Source organism: Podarcis tiliguerta (assembly GCF_965153285.1).
Source record: "Podarcis tiliguerta genome assembly, chromosome: 13".
NCBI classification, from domain to species: domain Eukaryota; kingdom Metazoa; phylum Chordata; class Lepidosauria; order Squamata; family Lacertidae; genus Podarcis; species Podarcis tiliguerta.
In genome coordinates this window covers 25,376,461-25,396,910 of record NC_139546.1, presented here as the reverse complement: position 1 = coordinate 25,396,910, position 20,450 = coordinate 25,376,461, and the positions used below count along the sequence as shown (strand labels likewise).

At 44.2% G+C, this 20,450-nt stretch overlaps 1 protein-coding gene across 4 annotated transcripts in view; it reads left to right on the top strand.

Annotated features, from left to right (window-relative positions):
* The first annotated feature begins 634 nt into the window (after positions 1-634).
* MSL1 (MSL complex subunit 1) overlaps positions 635-20,450 on the top strand; it is a 26,158-nt gene continuing 6,342 nt past the window's right edge. Inside the window, exons 1-9 of one of the 4 annotated variants that reach the window (XR_014504180.1) lie at positions 635-3,067; positions 7,177-7,403; positions 8,292-8,668; positions 12,987-13,051; positions 13,436-13,503; positions 14,424-14,548; positions 14,708-14,780; positions 15,732-15,856; positions 19,104-19,268. Coding sequence is in view for 2 of the 4 variants with exons in the window: in XM_083408644.1 (XP_083264770.1) it covers positions 2,231-3,067; positions 7,177-7,403; positions 8,292-8,668; positions 12,987-13,051; positions 13,436-13,503; positions 14,424-14,548; positions 14,708-14,780; positions 15,732-15,822 (1,863 nt within the window). In the remaining 2 variants the exon portion in view is untranslated. Of the gene's footprint in view, positions 3,068-7,176; positions 7,404-8,291; positions 8,669-12,986; positions 13,052-13,435; positions 13,504-14,423; positions 14,549-14,707; positions 14,781-15,731; positions 18,762-19,103; positions 19,269-20,450 lie in introns of those variants that run through there. The other 3 variants (XM_083408644.1, XR_014504179.1, XM_083408643.1) reach the window with 3 other exon arrangements.

The window sequence follows — 20,450 nt, the reverse complement described above, 5'->3', positions numbered from 1 at the left end:
CAGCTCCTCTCTCCCTGGCACATTTTTTCAAGTGAAAACAAAACCAAACAAAATCCACACAGTCCTGCATTAACGCATGGCTTCCTCCAGAGAATCCTGGGTATTATAGTTTCTTCCTCACAGTGCTACAACTCCCAGCGCACACAACAAAGTGCACTGCCCATTATTTGTTGGGGAAAGTAATAGGTGCTTTTAATGTGTTGGATGTGCCAGTCTAAGCCAACGAATGGAGACCAATATTGAATTTGCTAGTCTAAAGGTGTCTCAAGACTCTTGTTTACGTTTCGTGATATTGCATATTTAGTAGTAATTCAGAACATAGCCTTTACTGCAAACACGTTATATAAGGTTAACTGAGGTTTCACTGTATGTTTTGAGCGCGAATTACCCAGTGTTCCCTGCTTGCCTTCTCACCAATCAACATATACTATTTTCCAAGAGCGCCTACAGATGAATTGGTGTACGGGTGTTTTATTTTTATTTTTTTTATGCTGAAAATGTCCCTTTTTAAAAAAAACCTCCGTGCCCCCCCCCCCGCCCGCCTCCTCCACTTCACGCGCCCTTCCTCGCAGACGGGTAACTCGCCCCTCCCCCTCCCGAGGCGCCTCTCCCTCGCTTTCCATTCCCTCCCGATGGCGGTTGGCGCATGCGCACTTGACGGGAGGCGGCCCAGGCCATGGCGGCCGTTTAAAGGTAACCGATTGAGCCAGAACCGGAGCGGCGGGTTTTTGCGCCGAGAGGTCCCTCTCCCTCCCTCTACCGAGCCCCGTCGCCATACCAAAGTGTGACGAGACTCAAGATTCAGGCCTGACGGGAGGAGGCGGAAGGGCGGGGGGAAGGCCTAGAATTCCCGCCGCCTCCCCTTGTGAGCTCCGAGGCCCCACATTCCCCCCTCCCACCGCCGCCGCCACCATAATTTGGAGGGACGCGAGGAAAGACTCCCTAGATAGAAGCGGGGGGAGCCAAATCACGCGCCCGCCACCCCCACCCGCCTTCTGAAAGGAACCTTCCACCCGCCACTGTATGCTATCCCTCTTCTCTGATTTAGCGCCGAGGGAAGTTCCAATCAAGTCAGAGGGGGGGCGCCGTCCCCGTAATCCTATCCGTCCCCGTTCCCATTGATTTTAGCCCCCTGCAGCAAGGGCTGGAGGTGAGGGAGCCCAGAGCTCTCCCTCCCCATATCCGCTAAAGAGGGGACCCTCCTCTCTCTTGCCCCAGAGGGTACTGAGGAAAACACAAGCAGAGAGGTTTTGGAGGAAACCCAGTTGGCTCCCAGCTACTGTATAGGAAAAGCCCCAGGATGTACTGAGCGGTGGCGGAGGCCCAGCACTCACCGGCTTGTTTTGGGGCTCCCCTCAACTCTGGCACAGAGGGACTAGAAAGCCTTTTCGGGAGTGAGCTGGTGGGTAGAGAGCGCGCATAGGGGGGGCCCCTATTCCTCTTTGGGGGCTGCATAGTTGAGAGCTGGGTTAGACAGGCCATAGAGAAGCCTCCCCCTTGGTTTTATAATTATTGCTGGGAGACTTCGCGTGTGGGGGATAGAATCCCCCCATGAATGTCTTGTTTGAGGGGAACCCCCCCCCGCCCGCCAAAGGTTGCCAGTCTGTCCAATAATCCTAATAGAGTCCAACGGAAGGATCTGAAGCATAGCCCGTCCACGTGTCCCTTTTTTATCCAGGGAGAGCGGGGAGCTGTTACTCCAAATCATTGCCGGGGACCCCCGAAACACCCCTGTCACTTGCAGGTTAACTCATCGGCGGCCTAGGCAGAAAACAAGTTGCTTTGCACCTAAGGGCCCTTTGTTGGGAGGGGGTGGCTTTTCTGCACCCCCCCGACGCCGGCGGCGGGGGATTCAGTATCTGAACCTGTTAGCAAGGTGGAGGAGAGAGGGCCCCGTTTCTCCCTTTCCTTGTATAGCAGGGAGTGGCGCCCAGTTTCCCGCTTCCCCCACCCCAGAGTTTTGGGACTTGGGGAGGAGAAGAGAAGAACCGAGATGATCCTTGCAGCAGCTTCGGCAGCGAGAGGAGAAGGGTCGGTGAGTCAGTGAAACCGGCCGGGGGAAAGTGGTGCAGCAAGAAAAGGGGGCGATGGGTCTCGGTGGGGCGGGCGACGGCGGCGCCCCCCAAGGGGTCCAGGTGGGGGATCCGGGCCGGAGAGGGGAAGAAGAAGAGGAGGGAGGAGGCGCCGCCGCCGCGGCAGAACCCGGAGCCTGAAGGCGCCCCTCGTCGCTATGAGATCCACCGTGTACAAAGCCACCGCGGCGGCAGCAACGACGACGACGGGGCCGGGCTTGCTGGAGCCTGGCCCGGAGGAAGAGGAGGAGCCGCCGCCGCCGCCGCCTCATCTCCGCCAGCCTCCGCCTCCCCCGCAGAACCAGATCCCCGTGCCGGCCCCAGCCGCGGCAGCAGCGGCGGGCCCCAAGGGCCGGGCCATCGTTCCGGCGGCTGCGGCGGCCGCGGCCCCGGGACAGCAGCAGCAGGAAGGCGGCGGGGGCTGCTGCTGGGGTGGCCTGGTCCCCTCGCCGTGCCCGGTCGGCAGCACTCGGCAGGCGGGCGTGGGCGATGCCGCCGGCAGCTCCCGCCCCTCCAAGTACCAGGCGGTGCTGCCCGGACACACCGCTGCTGCTGCCGCCGCCACCAGCGCCGCCGCCAAGGACTGCAAGCGAGGCGGCGGCGGCCCTCACGCCGGGCCTGGAGGGGCTCCGGCGTCACTTTCTCCCTCTCCTACGCCGCCGCCGCTACCACCGCCGCCGCCGGTTTCCGCCACGGCCGAGCCTGGACAGCCTCCTCCAGCCCCAACAGCGGTGCCGGCGGCGGCGGCGGGAGGATCTCCGGCCTCTTCCGAGCCCGGCGGCAAGTGGAAAAGCAGCGGCTGCAGCAGCACCGGGAGCGGCGGTGGGGGAAGCAGCCTTTGGAAGAGCCCCATGGGGGCCGGCGGGGGTGCCTCCTGCCAGACGGCCTGCCTCAAGCAGATCCTGCTTCTCCAACTGGACCTTATCGAGCAGCAGCAGCAACAGTTGCAGGCCAAGGAAAAGGAGATCGAGGAACTCAAGGCCGAGAAGGACACAGTGAGTTGGGGGCCGGGACAGAAGGGGTTAACGTTCATCAGGTTGGAGGGAGCGCGGGAGGCAGCAGGGATCTGCCGAACGATGCGGCGCTTCAGGGGTTAATAGGTAAGCGATGGGTTGGGTGCTCGCTGGTTTTCTAAGGGTTAATGGGGAGTGCATGCATGGTTGAGAGTGTTGTTAACAGTGGGAGGGGTCAATGCAAATTTCGCAGAGGCATATGGGGGCTAATCGAAGGGATGCAGGTGCTCAGTGGGAGTGAGTGTGATGGGGTAGGCTTAACTGTCGCTAGCAGTTTCAGGAGAAATCGGTGTGTGTATGACTTTGAAACCTGATCTGAGAAGGATTTCATGTAGATGTGTGCAGTACAGTAGATACGTTCAGTAGGAGGAGATGAATCAAGAAAAATAACAACGAGGAGTTAGGCTTAATTAACTAGAGGTGATCAAAAGGCCCTGCAGTCCAGTCCCTATGCAGCAACACTCCTCACTGATCATTTCTCTCCAGAAGTGGGCCTGGTGAAACGTGGCCCATGTAAGGGTTAATGTGGAAAGAAATGATCCTGAAGTGACTGGGTGCTTGCATGTTGAGGGTTAATGGGTGCAAGAAATCAAATGATTTCTAATGCTATTGGAACCAGGCCTAAAATGGTAGGGGTTAAAGGTGGAAACCAAACAAAGGTTTAGTACACACTTAAAGTGTGGGGTGTAAATGTCTATAGGCCAATAGTAGAACTGTAGTACTGGAAGGCCAATAGAAGGTGTGATTAACTCTTTAGAGTTAATATTCAAGGACAGTTGAAGGCCCTTAGCAATTAATGGTACTAAAAAGTAGTGTGCAGCAGCCAAAGTACTAAGGTCTTGGCACCATGAGAATCAGGAACCAGGAAGGGGTTGACAACCTAGGGGTTAAGCTGAAAGGTCTGCTTGGTAGCTTGGTTAGCTTAAAGGTGGAGTTAAGGGCACTGGCACAAGGTGGGGGTAGATTTGGGAATGTTGCAGTTTTCAATGAGTTAATCAGGTTAGACTAGAGAGTGTGTGGCTCATGGGGCCCCAAGACTGGAAGAGTGCTGTGGCAACAGCAGGGTTAACTCAAAGCATCAGACATGTGCTGTGTGCTACAAATAGGGTTAATTTAAAGGGGCCCTAGCTTGGGGCTGTGGCTGCCATATTTGGGGGAAGAGGAAAGCAGCTTAAGCAAAACAATCAGCTGCAGTGTGTACCATGTGGACAGTAAGGTGGGGGGAGGTCTCTAACTGGTGTGTTTTTAAAGGAATATTTCAGGTTTGGGTTTAGCATCCCATCTTGGCTCATCTGAAAATGTTGTCAACCCCGTCTTCTTTCACAGAAGCACCAACCCACTTTTTTATTATGATTACTGCAAAATGTTTATTGTGTTGTACTCCTGCAAGGTGCTTCTTTCCACCCTTGCCCTGCCATTGTGCCCCCCTAGCCAGGGTATCCCATATCTGGCAAGGTTGTGCCAAACCCTACTGTTGAGAGTCCTTGACCCTTGCAACAAGAGCTTCTCTTACCGAGAGTGTTGCTCATGTAGAGATCACATCTGTAAGGGAGGGGATATTCAATGCGAGCATGAGGGGAGGCGATGCTGTATAGCCCCCTTATCTGTCTATGCCATAAGAGCTGAATGAGGCATAGTTTGAAGATTGGGGGAGACCCTCTGGATCAGCTGCAAATGAAGGTTAGTTGAGTGGCTTTTTTATGTCAGCTATCTGTAGCAAAAGCAGTTTAGTGCATAATGTTCATTTCTAAACTGTAGTCCCAGAAGCTGTTTAGTGTGTTTTCTTTCCCCATCCTCACATTGCCACAAAGGTCTTGTAATCCTGGCCTGTATGCATGGCACGTCTGCAGCCTAAAAATAGCCCCCTCTTCCTGGTTCCTGCAGCTGCTGCTGCAACCATTATTGTGAAGGAAAGTACCCCCCCCCCTCTACTTTTTAGGCATGATCGTCAGAGTCTGCGTATAAAATGTATGTGTGTAGCGTTGTTTCTGGTTGCAGGAAGTGGCGGCAATTTTACTGTCTGTAACAGAAAGATGTGATCCAACACAGATAGCGTTTAAAAAAAACCCCATCTCCCATCAGGCCTGTGCTAAGTTAACCAATATGGAGGTGCTGGCTGCCTTCTTGCCGTCAAAGAATGTGATGATGGCAGACAGAGTACTTTGCATGCTCCTGCAAAGGCTTAAAAAAAGAAATCAAGCCCTCACATAACAAACACCCTGAAGAGCTAGAACACACACAAAACAGATAAATGCAAAGCTTGTGAGTCAAGCTGATACCAAAACTGCTTGGGTCGGTTGTTGTTGCATCTGCTGACTGCAGATTTACAAAGTACCTGCAGTGGTTCTCTCCCTCACCCCTACCAGCCCCCCCCTTCCTCTTAAGGAGTAATGCCAGAACCCCTAAGAGTGTCAGTTCAGTATTTTGGTTTCACATGTACAAATTATATGAATGCTCTTTGCTTTTTACCATCCAGAGTGATTTTAGTTTCTTATATGCTATGTGCAGCATTAATATCTAAAATGGAGGCTTTTCTAAGTCTTACTTTAAAATTGAGAGACTCTGAATCACTCGGTGCTCCTGTTAAGAATTCATTGTGGGTTTTTGATGTGCTCTTTCTATTTACATTTAAACAAAAAACAAAATCCTAGTACAAAGCTACCCTCACATAACTCTTACTACAAAAGTTGTACTTAGTGTTGACGCTGAGCTAAGTGGTACAGAGAATTAAATGATGTGGATGTCTGCGTACCGGAAAGGGTACAAAGGAAAACTGAGAAGTGGGGCTATGATAGAAAGAGCTGAAGAGGATGTACTTTGTAGCCCTCCTCAGATAGGGAGCTGAGGCTAAGGAGGGTGACTTACCAAAAGCTTAATGCTGAATCCATGGCTGAGCTGAGTTCTATCAAAGTCTTCAAACAGCAATGCTGTACCCTCCTATCATGAATAACAGCATTCTGCCATATTTTTGTGCAACTGCTTTAGGAATTATCTAATCCTTGTTGGCTGCAGAGCTTGAGATATATGTTAATTGCAACCCTTTGAGATTTGTTCATAGTAAGTGGCTTGAGAACCATGGGGACATGATCTGCTCTCAGTTTAATGAATGTGAGCTAGGAAGAAGTAGTAAACATTATTTTGTATTTTTAGCAAGGAAGTGTGGTTCTCAGGGATATGCATACTGTATGGCATAGGCAAGTGGCACACTATACCTATGGGAGTCTAAAATATACTTAGAGAGACTGCTGCTCCCCAGCTCTGAAACTATTAATATCCCAACATGTGCATATTTCTCAAGGTAGAATGTGTGTGCAGGTTGTGTTCACGTTAACAAAGGGAAATAACGTAAGCTGTACTTGCAAGGACAATTCAGATTTATTTATTTCATTATTGCCCCACCTTTCCTCTTAAAGAGAATCCAGGGTGGCATACATACAAACAAACTTGATAAAATAAAATACATTAGAAAACTCAAAGACTGTAGTAAAACAACAATACATACCAGCAAGTGGAGATTTTAAAAAAGACTCTACTGTCACCCTCACCTTTACAGGAGCACTCATTTCACCTCCAACTCGTCCTTTAAGTGATCTGGAGTGGGTACCTCAAAATTTTCTGGTGTTCTGTGTTCCCAGTGTAAATCCTCTCTGTCCATGTAGTGGAAGCAGCTACCATAGAGTTCTGTCATAATGAGGAAGTAGCTATTTTCCCTGTGGTCAACAGATGCAGCCTAACAAAGAGGTATAGAATTGCCATGCAACAGTTCTGCATATCTGTCAGTAAAGCAGAGTACCCTCAGTTGTCTTTAATTGAAAAAGGGTTGGATGTGTTTGGCAACCCCCACTTTAGAAAACAGTATCATGGGCAATAAACATGTCCAATAGGTTCCAAGACTGTTGTGTTTGGAATTAAAGATCAGCACTCAATGGTAAGCATTGCAAGATTAAACGAATACTGGAACTTGCATAGAACTGTCCCGATTGGTTTGTTCCCATCATATGCTAAAGTAAGGGTGAGGTTTAGTGATTGGAAATATGTTTAGCTGATGGACTGCTACCTTTAACATCCATATTGCACTGTTGCATTCTCAGCTCTTTGCTCGAATTGAGCGTATGGAAAGGAGGATGCAGCTGGTGAAGAAGGACAATGAGCGCGAGAAACACAAGATACTTCAAGGGTACGAGACAGAGGAGAAGGTTGAGTCTGAAGTACCAGAGAAGTTGCCCATAGAATGCCAACCACCAGAACTTCTGGAGACGTCACAACCACTGCCTTTGAAGCATTTTCCATATGGGAGGAATGGGAAGGGTCACAAACGGTAAATCAGAGTTGCTGTTGCTGTATGTTTTCCTAGATTACCAGTGTGCGCACACCGTAGCCCGCTTCACCTTAAAATGCCACCACTGAGATAATAAAAGGCCATCACTGACATAATTGCATTCACTGCTTCTGTACTTATATACATCTGTATTTCCACTTGTGCCTATGTTGCAGATTTTAGACTAGCTTCAATCCTGTTCAAGTGGTTCTCACCCACAGAATTTTAGGCACTGTAATTCTGTGAAGAGGCTAAGGATGTTTAACAGAAGTTTCAACATCCTGCAAAAGTACCATTTCCAGTGTTATCTGGGGGAACCAGGTTTCAAGCCTATTAACATTTGTAACACATAATGCTCTCAGTTAGCACTATCTCTTAAGTAACATTTTTCTTAGTGGTTTTCCATATAGGCAGAATAGTACTGGCTATTGGCTTGCAATCTCTGTTTCTTGTTTATGCAATTCTTTAGTGTGATGCCATCATATCTGCAGCCTGGCAGAAATCACAGAATAGCACTCACCCCATTTGTCATGATCCCAAGCGGTGGTGCCTTGATGGCCATGCATAATTTGCTCTGTGATACAGCTTGGAAGCTTGTCTTGAGTCCATGTATCAATCTTTTTTAAAATAAAATAAAATAAAGCAGAGACATGGGGAATCATTGATACTCCATGTCTGACATACTTTGTATTTATGTTGGTATTTTGTTACAAACCCACCCCCCCACCCCGAAATCGGTATGATGAAGAGTGGGTTTATAAATTAAACAGTATAAACATATTTGAAATGGTTTCTGTATGCTAAATTGGTTGTCAATAGGAGCTGGTGGTTCCTCTGCAACATTTTCAGTATTTTCTTTGCTAAACCTGTCCCCTCTTATTTTTGCAGGAAGTCTGCCTTTGGAAGTGCCGAGAGGAAAACTCCAGTGAAGAAGCTGGTGGCCGAATTCTCAAAAGTCAAGTGTAAAACGCCAAAGGCTTCCCCGTTGAAAGAGGAACCCAGCAGTTCGTTAACTGAATCAATTAGCAGACGTGAGCTGCGAAGTCAGGAGACTCCTGAGAAAACCCGGTCATTAGCGGACACTCCACTGAAATCATTGGCACCTTTGAGAGGATCTGGGTGCCATTCAAAAGACAAGGGTTCCTCCAGTGAAACAGAAGACTTGCCGTACCTTTCCACCACTGAAATGTACTTATGCCGGTGGCACCAGCCACCTCCTTCACCATTGCGAGAGACTTCTCCCAAGAAGGAGGAGATTGTAGCAAGTAAGAGGCTTGCTTGTGCCTTTGTGGTGGTTGGCCTGATGTGGGTTGGAGGGGGCGTGGAACTCATTCATTTGGGGTTTTGTTTAAGAGTCTTTCGAACCCTCGAAGATAGCCAGGTTGTGGCACTCCATTTCTGAGTGATGCTGTTTTAGGTTCTGAACCTCTGGTTGGAGTACAGAAGCTTTTGAAACCCACATCGATCTAGAACAGGTGTGGGCAATGTGTGAAGAAGATCAGCCACCCTGTCTAATGACCTGTGGTGACATTTCTGGAAAACCATGAAATTTGTGGCTTACCTGTGCTCATAGTGAATGCTGTAACCACCTGCTTTTGCCAGCAAGCTGCTCCGTTTCATGTCTTCTGTAATGGGGAGCAGTCTGTGTAGAAATGATAGGAAGTGTATTAGTCAACTTGTTGTCTGATGAAGACTAGATAAACTGACACAAGATGATTCTGGGCCAGGAGATATGCAGTTGCTGGAGTGACCCAAGATATCTGGTATGGCTGGAGTGTTCCAAAATAATAATTTGGACCTCATTCTGTCTTTGTTTCCGTTGCATGGCTTATATACATTTTGGCCTATGTTTCAAAGGAGCCCTTTTATACACAGTTAAAGGTCCACATATAGACCTGCTGATTTTGTGGTAGTTCTTGCTGCTGCAGCAGCCAGAGTCTATGATGAAAACTGCTGTTCAGTTTTTAAATCAGCTTGCCTAGTCTACAACTAGCAGTAATCACCATAAAAAAGGGTGGGGGAGGTGGGGGTGAGTAGAAATGAGAGAATGATGAAAGAAAGGACAGTTATGCATATGATTGAAATGCAAAAAAATGGCATCACTTTACAGGTTGGATCTAAAGATTGGGCCTGTAAAGTTACATCATCAAATGGGCAAAGGCAAATAGGTTTGCATGTATAGTTTTCTTATGGGGGTATTTGCTAGTCATCTGGATTGCAATCAAAATGTTTAATGAATTTAGAAGATGAATTGCCATGTTTATGCACTAACGGTATGCTAAGAAGCCACACAATGTTTGTTTAATGCCATTTTTACTAAAAAGTCACATTCTAAAGTAAATGCTATATGTCTAGTAGAGGGCATAAGTCAGCCAAGTGTCTTTATTTTTGCATTGAAACAGAGAACTTAAGTTCTGCGCTCTGAATCAGTTATGGAAATGTATTTCCTTGAAACATCACTACTTATAAGCTTCAATATAAATTAGAGGTTTGTACACTTTTTATGGAGAGCAGTGCTGGTGGTGGAAGAGGAATAGGTAAGTGATGAGCGTTGCCTATGTGACGGGAGGCCATGAAGAACAGGTATTTAGTCATAAGTGAGCTGCCAAGACCCAGGTGCACAAGCTCTACCATCTCAACACCTTTCCTAGTTTTCAGATTCTTCCTTGCTCCAGTCAAAATCCTGCAAGTACAGAAGGACAGCAAGCTACCCAACCCTGTGTGTAGACGCTGCATCAATAAAATAAGACCTCCATTATCTATCCTGAGTTTGGTGCTTGGAATCCAATGTGCAGTGAATGTTGACTTGCATCTGTTTATTTATAGGCTTTTATATATTTGTTTGTGTAAATTGCATAACTGTTTTCTTTCACCCTATCTGGCAAGGAGAGGCATGTGGTTGACAAGGTCATGGGCCAGAAAAACCTTGTAGGGGAGCGGGGCAGTAGAGGATCAAAAGAAAAGGGAGTGCTTTGGAGAGTCCATATTTGTGAAAGTGCTGGAATTTCTGTAGTTAGAAGCCTCTAAACTCCTAAGACAGTTGCAGTTCCCAGGTTTCCTAGAGGGAAGCCATGGCAGTTAAGCTGGTTTACCTTTATAGTGCAACCAACTGAAAAACCTTATTTGGTGTCTGAGGCTTTAAACTTGCTGCTGTCTAACCATGAGGGCTATTACAGGCTCTCAGTAGTTAGCCTGGAACAGTGGGTGAAATGACTCCAGAATAGTATCTTACTGGGCACGTCCCCATTTCAAGAGAAGGGACTTAATCCTTCGCCCTGCACTTCCCTACCACCAGAGTAGCGGATGGCAAGAATCTTTTGACCTTGGGCTGGTGTATGTATGTTGGGTGTGCAAGCAGTAATTGTTAGATAATTTCCTGATGTGTTACGTTCTCCTCAGCAAATTGCAGATTCTTTCCATAATCAGCCCTCCATATGGTTTGCTACTTCTGAGATTTAGATGGAGGAAAGAATAAAGGCAAACATGCTTGATGATAGTCTTTATTCAGTCACTTCTTAAACATACAACTCTTCTTCCTCATGTGCCATGAAGTGATTGTGAAGAATGCCTGTGGCAAAAGGATAAATGCACAGGCTGTGTTTCTCTACTCACTTTCTTCCATAGTAGCCATTTTGCTCTGGCATTTTTCTTTGGTGGATGAGTTTCTCTGAGCAAGGTAACTCTTAACAGAAAAGAATAGGCTACCTTAAGCAGTCTCCTCCATCTCCGACGGTTGCACAATATTTATTTTCTCCTGAGATTCACATCCCACCTTCAATTGTAGAACCCAAGGTGGTGTCCATGCGGTTCCCAGAGGGTCAGCCACCCAGACACTGACCAGGCCCAGATGCTGCTTAGGTTTAGCAAGATGGAGGCTTTATGTGCTTTCAGATCACATTCTGGAATTCATTTGTTGTCGGACTTGGAGGTTTCTTCGCACAGGAAAATTGCCCATTTTTATCAAACTCTTTTGAGTGGGGTCCTGGTCAACGTGTATTTTACAGATACTACAAAAGGCAAGGTCTCACATCTGAGGCTTTTTCTTCATTTTTCTCAGCAAGCAGCCAGCTTTTTTACAAACTCTTTTACCAGGCAGGGCTCTTTCAAATAGGGAAAACAAACTTTCTTGCACCTTCTTATTCACCATGATTCTTGTCTGGGGTGATGGAGTATGACTCTTCTTGAAGCTCCCCAACCCTAGCTATAAAGATTCCCAGTTCCTCACAAAAACAATAAGAATAACAATAAATAATTTTTTTTATTACTTATATCCTACCATCTGACTGGGTTTCCCCAGCCTTGGGCAGCTTACGGAATACCTAAAACCAAAGACTTGCAAGACCTCTTGGTCTGAGGTCAGTTTTCTGATGCCAATTCCCCGTTTTACCAGCTTGAGCCTGGGCTGAACCCGAGCTGTCTTGCTGTTCTGTTTTTCTTGTATTTTTATGTTATAACAAATAAGGTACATTTCTCAGGGAAGCTGTGAAGCCATTTCCTTCTGAAGGTTGAAAGATATTTTTTTCCCCTCACAGCAGATTGCAGAAACACATTCTACTTCTCAGCTGCTGCTTACTAAAATCCAAGTGGCTTCTGCAGAATAAATAAGAAGAGCCTCAAGGTCTAACTAGCTTTCCACACCTTCTTATGCCTTAGAGTTGCATGTTTGACCTGTTATTGCTGTCTTGTAGTATAGAGGGATTTGGAGAATGCTTCTTATAGGACCAGCCTTTATTAAGATAAGTGCTTAAAATCATAAGAATTGTTCTTCTAGTTTGGTTCAAAAGTCCACCTGGTCCAGCAACTTGTCTCCAACTGCAGCCAACCTGTTGCTACTGAGAAACTTACCAGCCAGGTATTATGAAAATAGTGCCCCTATTACATGCCTCCAGTAACCTCAAGTATAATAAAGGCTTCATTCTTGGTTATCAGTCGTAACCTTTTGTCCTTCATGAATCTAAATTATTTTTAAAGTCATCTCTCCTGTGCAACATCTTTCAGCAGGGCTTAGAAGCTTCTCAGCGATCCTCCAAGTAGAGCTGGGGCTGTTTTAAACTCCAATTAAAGAGCTTGTTTCAGTAAACTAGGCATGAGAGACCTGTTTTTTTACTCAGCCATAGGCTCGAGTGGCTTTGATGCACAGTCAGCAGTGCAGCCTTGAAAGTAGGTTTCCTTCAGGATGCTAGTCTGAAAGACTTCCTGAGAGCTGCCATTCAACTTTGCAAGTTTGGTGGAAGATATGGTGTTGGTTTAAGAGAGCAGATGAACGCAAGCTCTTGAAATCGTCGCTTGTCCTGTCACTTGTGGCAAATAACCAGCTCTAGGAAGCTTTTGTAGACTTGAGGAGAGCTAATTCTGTTCTTTCAGGCCACAGATATACTAACATGATGACTAACATAGCAATGTGTGATATTTAATGGGTTAGTAACTTCTGTAGAATTAATTGGTGAGGCTAAACGAAAGCTAGCTGATGCTAAACTCTGTTTAACTTCGTAGCAGTGAGGTTAATGTTGTCACAGATGTTCATCTCTCCACAGAAACATTTATTTAAAATCAGCTGTTTTGACACTTCTCCTCCTTTTATAGTTCCATCCTGGAGGGACCACATGGTAGAGCCTCTGAGAGACCTGAATTCTTCAGACCTTTTAGAGGTATGTTGCTGAATAAATAGCGTTACCAGCCACCTATGAGCTTCTCCGGAAGCTGACCAACTGTCCCCTACAACTAGGAGGAAAGGCATTTTTGAAATTAGCTGACATATCCAACTTTTGCACCCCGGTAATTTGCAGGGTTTTTGCCACAAGGCAGCATGGGTATTGCATTTAGCTTGTATGCTGGGGAGGAAAAACGGGCAAATAGGTCTTTTCACCATGGGGAAGCAACCAGTATCATGGCTGGTTTAAATGCTTTCATCCAGGAAATGAAAAGAAAGAGCTGATTGAGAATCAGTGTCCCTGAAAAGGCACAGCAGATAATGTTAATGCGCTTGCTGTGTGTGTGTGTGTTAATTTTTCCATTTATTAAACCCTTCACAGAACTTGGATGACAGCGTCTTCTCCAAACGGCATGCAAAGTTGGAATTGGATGAGAAGAGGAGGAAAAGGTGAGAGAGAATATCATTTACTAGTTTATTTAGTGCTTAATTTCCAAGGTTAATTTCTAAGTAGTTTGCAAGTATAAAACCAATTACAAAAGATATAAACACAACAAAACAATTTCCTCAAAACATCCACAATGAAATAAACATGCATAGTTAAAATGTACAATAAAACCAGCCCATTACAATATCTGAATCGCCTGGTTTCACTTGTAGTCTTTACACTGCATTTTGAGGGCTTTGGGGATGGGAGATAACAGTTATGTCGTGGAAGGGGTGTGCAGTAAGAGATTTGTTGATTCTCTTGTTGTAATAGCACTGTTTGGCCTTCTCCCCCCTCAGCTGTCATCTGGGGGCGGCTATTCCATCCGACTGCCTTAGTGGGAGAGATAGGAAGCAATGTTCCTTTCATCAGCTTGCTGGAGGCCTAGCTCCATCAGACACCTGCCCTTGAACTGTGCCAGCTGGCTAATACAGGAACAGCTGCTTAGAAATTGGTGCCTGATTGTTGATTTTGATTTTCCTCTCCCCTCCCTGTCCCTCTTCTCTTGAGTGTTGTGTTTTTTAGACTGTCAGCCAATGGGTAGGGACTGTCTTGTTTTTGATTGTATGTAAACTGCTCTGGAAGCCCCTCCCCCCTTTTTTTTTGCCAGAGAGCAGAATAAAATCCTCTAAATACAAGGAATTGACATAACTCATTGAAATGTGTAGGCAGTCAGTTTGAGCACAAAGCACCTTTCCACACTAGTTGTAGTTAGCCTATGGAACTCCAGGCCACAGGATATTCTGCCAGTTTGCTTTAAAAAAGAAAAAGAAAAAAAAGATTAGAATAGTGGAAGATAGTTTGCTGCTATCCATAATCAAAACGTCTTCAAGTACAAGTTTAAAACACCTTGTTTTTCTCCTTTCTCTTTTCCCTTCCCTAGGTGGGATATTCAGCGTATCCGGGAGCAAAGAATTTTGCAGCGACTACAACTCAGAATGTATAAAAAGAAAGGAATTCAGGAATCTGAGCCTGAAGTTACCTCATTTTTCCCAGAGTCAGATGATGGTGAGTGGCTTTAAATATGGTATTGCAGGTGTCCTTTTCTCCCACCTGCAAAAGCTTGATTGAGAAGGATTGGCAGAACCCTGTTGTAAAAGTAGAAATCCAAAATGTGAGTGGCTATTGCAATTAGATAATTTACCTTCTCTTCTCTTTTCATCCTAGTTGAAAGCTTGCTGATCACCCCTTACTTGCCTGTTGTAGCATTTGGCCGACCGTTACCAAAATTAAACCCACAGTAAGTATACTCATATGCTTACATTAAAGGAGAAAATATTTTATGGAAATGGGTGGAGTTAAATTGTGGGCTTCTTGTCTGAGGGGGTGATCATGTTTCTGCCTAACGTGATAGAGTGTTTCACTATTTATAGACAAACTTTGATTTCAAAGTGATTTCACAGTTTTGCAATTGAGTGAGCACTAAAAGGACTATGATTTGCAATCTGCTTATTGTGAGGTTTATGGTATTGATGGAACATGTTAAACACACTCCAGCAGGGTTGCCTATTTTCAGACCCAGAAACTCATCCAGGGTGCCAGTCACAAAATGGCTGCCAGGGCGTGGCATCACACAAAATGGCTGCTACATCTAAAAGGGGGAAGACCATAAAATGGTGTGGGTATGCCTCTTTAACACTTCTACTCTTAAATTTTATGCTGGGTCTTACCAGCTTTTAGGCTAAAAATGATTTTACTCGTCATACTTCTTGGTTCTGTGCATTCTTGCTGAAATCTTTAGAACCATGGCTTTGTAATATTCTATCCCCTAAGACTGCAGAAGTCAGGTACTGAAAATAGTTGATAAAATGTGACAATTATTTCACTGGATGGCTGATAGAAACTTGATTTTCATGGTATTCTTTCAAATGTCCTGCTTTCTAATTCCATTCGCAAGTTCAACTCAAGGCTTTTTCACTTCTTGTCATGTTTCGTAGTAATAATTTAAAAAGAATGCTACACATGAAGAACAACATTTCAGGAACTGTTGTTCAGTCTTTTATATTCTTTAAAATACCATGCAAAATATGTGCAGATTGGCTACTCTGTGGCTTACACTTATTTCCAGTGTGTCTATAAATGACTGACATGTGCTTATTGCCAGCTCCTCACATAGGACTAGAAACTTGAGCTGCCAGATCTTTCCGTTCACCATAATTAACTGTTTTCCATGGGCCACTTTGTTCCACAGGAATTTTGAACTGCCATGGCTGGATGAGCGAAGCCGTTGCCGGCTGGAGATGCAGAAGAAACAGACTCCTCACCGGACATGCAGAAAATAGGCATGTCCAACTAGGAGAAAACTCTGCCTTGATGGTAGGCTTGTGCTATTTGCAGCAAATGGCAGAGAACCTATATGTTCTGTCATGTCACTCTTTCCCCGTGATGTATATTCTTGTTTACTATAAATAATTTTTACGCTCACATATAGTTTTATTTTCTCCCCCACCCCACCCCCATAAACTTCTTCACTGGTTTTCCATTTTTCCTTTGTCTGGCAGAAAGTACTGGAGGCTTGTGTTGGGACAGCAAGGTTGGCAGCTTACAATGCACTTCAGTTTATCTCTATTGGATAATTAACAGCCATTTAAAAACTGAAAGGTGGACAAGCATTAAAAAAATACAATGAAACTCTTCTCATTTGTAAGTTCTCGAGCATGCAAAGCCCACCCCTGCTTTTACAAACTAATAAAGCCTTTTGAAATATTTAGCCTGCTGGTTAACGACCTTGAACATTTGTGTGGGTGGGAGACACATTACCCATTAAGATATATTGGACAAACATTGATGTTTCTTCTTGTCCTGGTGCTTGTAATTGCTGTTCTAAAAAGGCTCCGCATATGGTTCTATACATTTCCTCCCACCTCGTTTGGTTTTTCATGTTCTACTGTTATGATATGGCTAGTTAATATATTTTCAATGGGTATAAACAACCCTTGTTCATGCCTTCTGCTTCTGATTACAGGACAGCAGGTTATTAAACTTGACATTTTATTACTTATAGTAAAGGGCTTCATACCTTGACAACTATGTCACACTGTTAGTTCTGTTGGAACAGTTAGGTATAAACCAGGGTTGACAGTGCAATGTCAGATTGTCTCCAGACTTTTCCTGGTTTGTTTTACCAGCAGGCTCTTTATTTCTTAGTTTTCTTCTGTTATATACAGTGTGGCTAAATTGTAGGCTATTTTTATATATAAAAGAAACAAAATTTTGCACAATTCTAGTTTCTTATTGGAAATTCTCATTGGCAGTTCTGCCAGATTTGCTAATAAATGAGTCATGGAGAATTGAGTAGATACTGACCCGTGGCACTGCCAGGCAGCACAAACGGCATCTCAAAAATAGTCCACCCCAGCTTCACCAAAAATCCCAGACTTTGCCTCTTACCTGGTATATGATGGAAGGACTTTGTTGCTTAGCAACCACCATGTACTTCCATCCCCAGATCCGGCAAAGCAACTGCTACTGGAGGGAAGGGCAACAATGAGAGAGGCAAATGGATTTTATCCTCTTGCCATACATAAAGTGATTAATCCCCCCAATATCTCTTGAAAACGATGGTTTCCTCCCCCTGCCTGAAGTCCATTGCAACATACGTTTATATGTATCTTAGGGAAGGTTAAAGTCTGTTAGAGAAGTGGTTGTGCCTGTATTTTTCACTACAGCAACTCCCATTTGTTTACATTGAGTTAAATCAAAGTAACAGCTGAACCCTTGTGTCTCTTTGAAGCTTGTTTAGCATCTTTTAAGTAAGATTCCAGCTCCTGAAGATGAAACATTCATCCGCTCCAGAGAACAGGGAATTCCTTTATAATTCCACATTCTCATCTGCCTGGTCCATGCAATTGCAGGAAGCTGCCTGGGTATGTGTGATATGCACACATGCTTAGATGAGCAGTGAAGCTACCTTTTACTTCTTTGCATTGAATGAAACTTCTGTATAAATAGAAAGCAAGCTCTGGGTCTCAGTTTCATTGCTTGTTGCAGATCCCAGTGCAGGATGATGTCCGATGCTTTTGCACACTAAGGACATCATTGAAGGGTAAATGCTTATCTAACACATTTGTTTTTCTATCACATCTTTCAAATACTTCTAGTAGTTGCTGTTCCACTTCTGGGTTACGTTCCCCAGGAATTCAGAAGGATCTCTCCCCCCCCCCCCTCAGAGTAGCACGCTCAATGTGAACATAGTTAAAGAGGTCATGAGTGTGGCTTAAACTTCAAAATGAGAAAAACAGATCCTGTCTTTTGCCAAGTAATCCGTGTAGTTGAGGTAGTGCACAATGCTTGCCTAATTTTATTTTAAATAAGGCTGTATTTGAATCTTTTGCTCTCTTTTAGCATGCCAGCATGCATCCTTATTTTTATTTCTTTTTTGCACCCTGCAGTTACAAGCCTGGATGTTAAAAAAAAAAAAGCCTCAAGTATAGGCTTCTTGAAGGCACTGATTTCAGACTTGATCCTGCCAACACTTGGGCCTACTTTCTGCTCTCAAGTAAGCACAAGCAGTTTGCAAGATTGTGTCTTAGGTCTATATCCCATTGGGGGAGGGGATAACTGCTTTTGCTTAGCCCAGAAAACATCTATTATCAGAAGTGCCACAGTGTGTGTTTCTGAAATACAACAGCAAAATATTCCCTAGTCAATAGTGTGCTGGTTTACAAGAAGAATCCCACTTATATAATAACACATGCAATTTAGATCTAAGAGGATGGGTAGGTGTGTGGAAGTAGGTAGGGGTTGTACAAAGCATTTGCAGTGGATGTTAGTTGGGAGTGGAGGGAATAGCCTTCCCTATAGGGGATACAGCACTGTGAAATTTGTATTTGCCCTTGCAAATTAGATCTGATACTTGGTTTAGGACAAAACATTACTTTTAACCAAGCTTATGGTAGTTCAAAAAAAAAAAAAAGTGTCTGTAATCCCTTCCTTTGTTTTCTGCCCTTTGACATGTGGTTGTCTGCAAATGCATCCTTTTTGATACCATTTTAAATATGTAAAATCAGTTGTCTTGTAAATATCTTATAAAGGAAAAAAGTTTGTAAATACCAAATTTGTGGCTGTTAATGTTTGGGGTTTTTGTTTTTTAAAAACTTTTTGCTTCAGTTCATTTAGGTTTAACAGTGTTAACAGGGAGTATTAAGAGAAATTCTGCTTGTATGTTTAAACAAAATTGAAACAAATCATTTTTTTTTTACAATAAAATGGAAAGAATATTGATGCTTTTGTCATGCATTATGCATTGTTTAATGGATTGGGTAAAACTTTTGAGCGTCAGAATCTGCCTTTATGGTCACATTCTGTTATATACTAGAAGCAGAAAGGGAAATACATGCCTTATAGCTCAGTCTTATGCACATTTACTTGGAAATACATCTCACTGACTGCAGTAAGACATACTCCCAAGTGAGTGTGTATGAGACTTCAGCCCTTTCTTGTTCAGTGCCAGCTCGGTCCAGTGTGCAGCTGCTGTGAAAAAGATGAATTCTGTATTATTGAGAAAGGGATTAGAGATAAAACGTGCCAATGCTGTAATGCTGTTATACAAATCTCTTGTAAGATCTCACTTGGAATAACTGGGTACAGTTCTGGTTGCCTCGCCTCAAAATGGATATTGTAGAGCTGGAGAATGTTCAGAAAAAGATGACCAAATGATCAAGGAGATGGAGCAACTTCCCTATGAGGAAAAAGTTACAGCATTTGGGCTTTTAGTTTAGGAAAAAAGGTGAGTAAGGGAATATATGATAGAGATGTATAACATGATGTGTGGTGTCAAGGAAATTTTTCTTCCTCATAATACTAGAGCCATCCAGTGAAGTTGAATGGTGGATGATTCAGAAAAGAAAAGAGAGTACTATGGAATTTGTGACCAGAAGATGCAGTGATGGCTTTTAACGAGGATTAGACAACTTAATGGATGATAAGGCTATGTTCTGCCTCCACCGTAGGAGAAACTGAATGTCAGTTGTTTAGGAAGGACAGTTGGGAAGAGTGCTGTATGCTCAGCTTTCCCTTGCGTTGGCCGCTGTGAAAACAGGATGCCTTACTAGGTGACTCTTGATAGAAAAAGAACTTGCACGTCCATGAGCTAGTTGGAGCAATTTGATTTGCTGTAAATCAACTTCAGACGTACAGTTCGCTGTTAGGTGTATGCAGACTGTATCCTAAACTGGCAGGTATTGGGTAGAAAGATGTTTGAACAGTGGGATGAAAAGGCAACAAATGCAAGTCATAGCACTAGGCCTGTCACACTCTCATATAGAGTCAAAGTATACAAAAAAGTAGCTCCTGGGGGCGGTGCTGTATTCTTACAATACTATACTGTTTTAAGTAGCTTTGGGTTGCCCGGGCATTATAAAGCAACTAACACATTTTAATAATAATAATAATAGTAGTAGTAGTAGTAGTAGTAGTAGTAATAAATGCCCAGCACATTTTAACACTTATGAGCAGGACAGTAATTTCCCAAAATAGGAAAAGTGCAGCTTTTTTTTTTTGTATATGTCAATGGAAAGGCCCTAAACTGCTTTATATGATGGGTGTGCTCTTTTATTAAGTCTTTGTTGGAAGTATGATTATTTTTTGAGATCAGATGTAGTTCCTAGGGGAATGTCATGTTTGTTTTTATTTGGGCAACTGCTACCCCACCCATCAGCAGGACTGCTCCCAGGGTGGCTAACAAAGCATGGAAACAATTAAAATCAAATCAAACATAACAAAAGTGAAAACAAAGATCAAAAGGCCTGTTAAAAAAACAAACAAATCTGGTGCCAGAAAACACGAGAGTTGGCTTTAAGCTAGCCTCTATGAGGAAATCATTTTAAAAGAAAAACCTCTTGTAGATACAGTACTTCGTCTACCCTCAAAATGGATGACATTAATGGATGCATAGCTTCAATATTCTTAG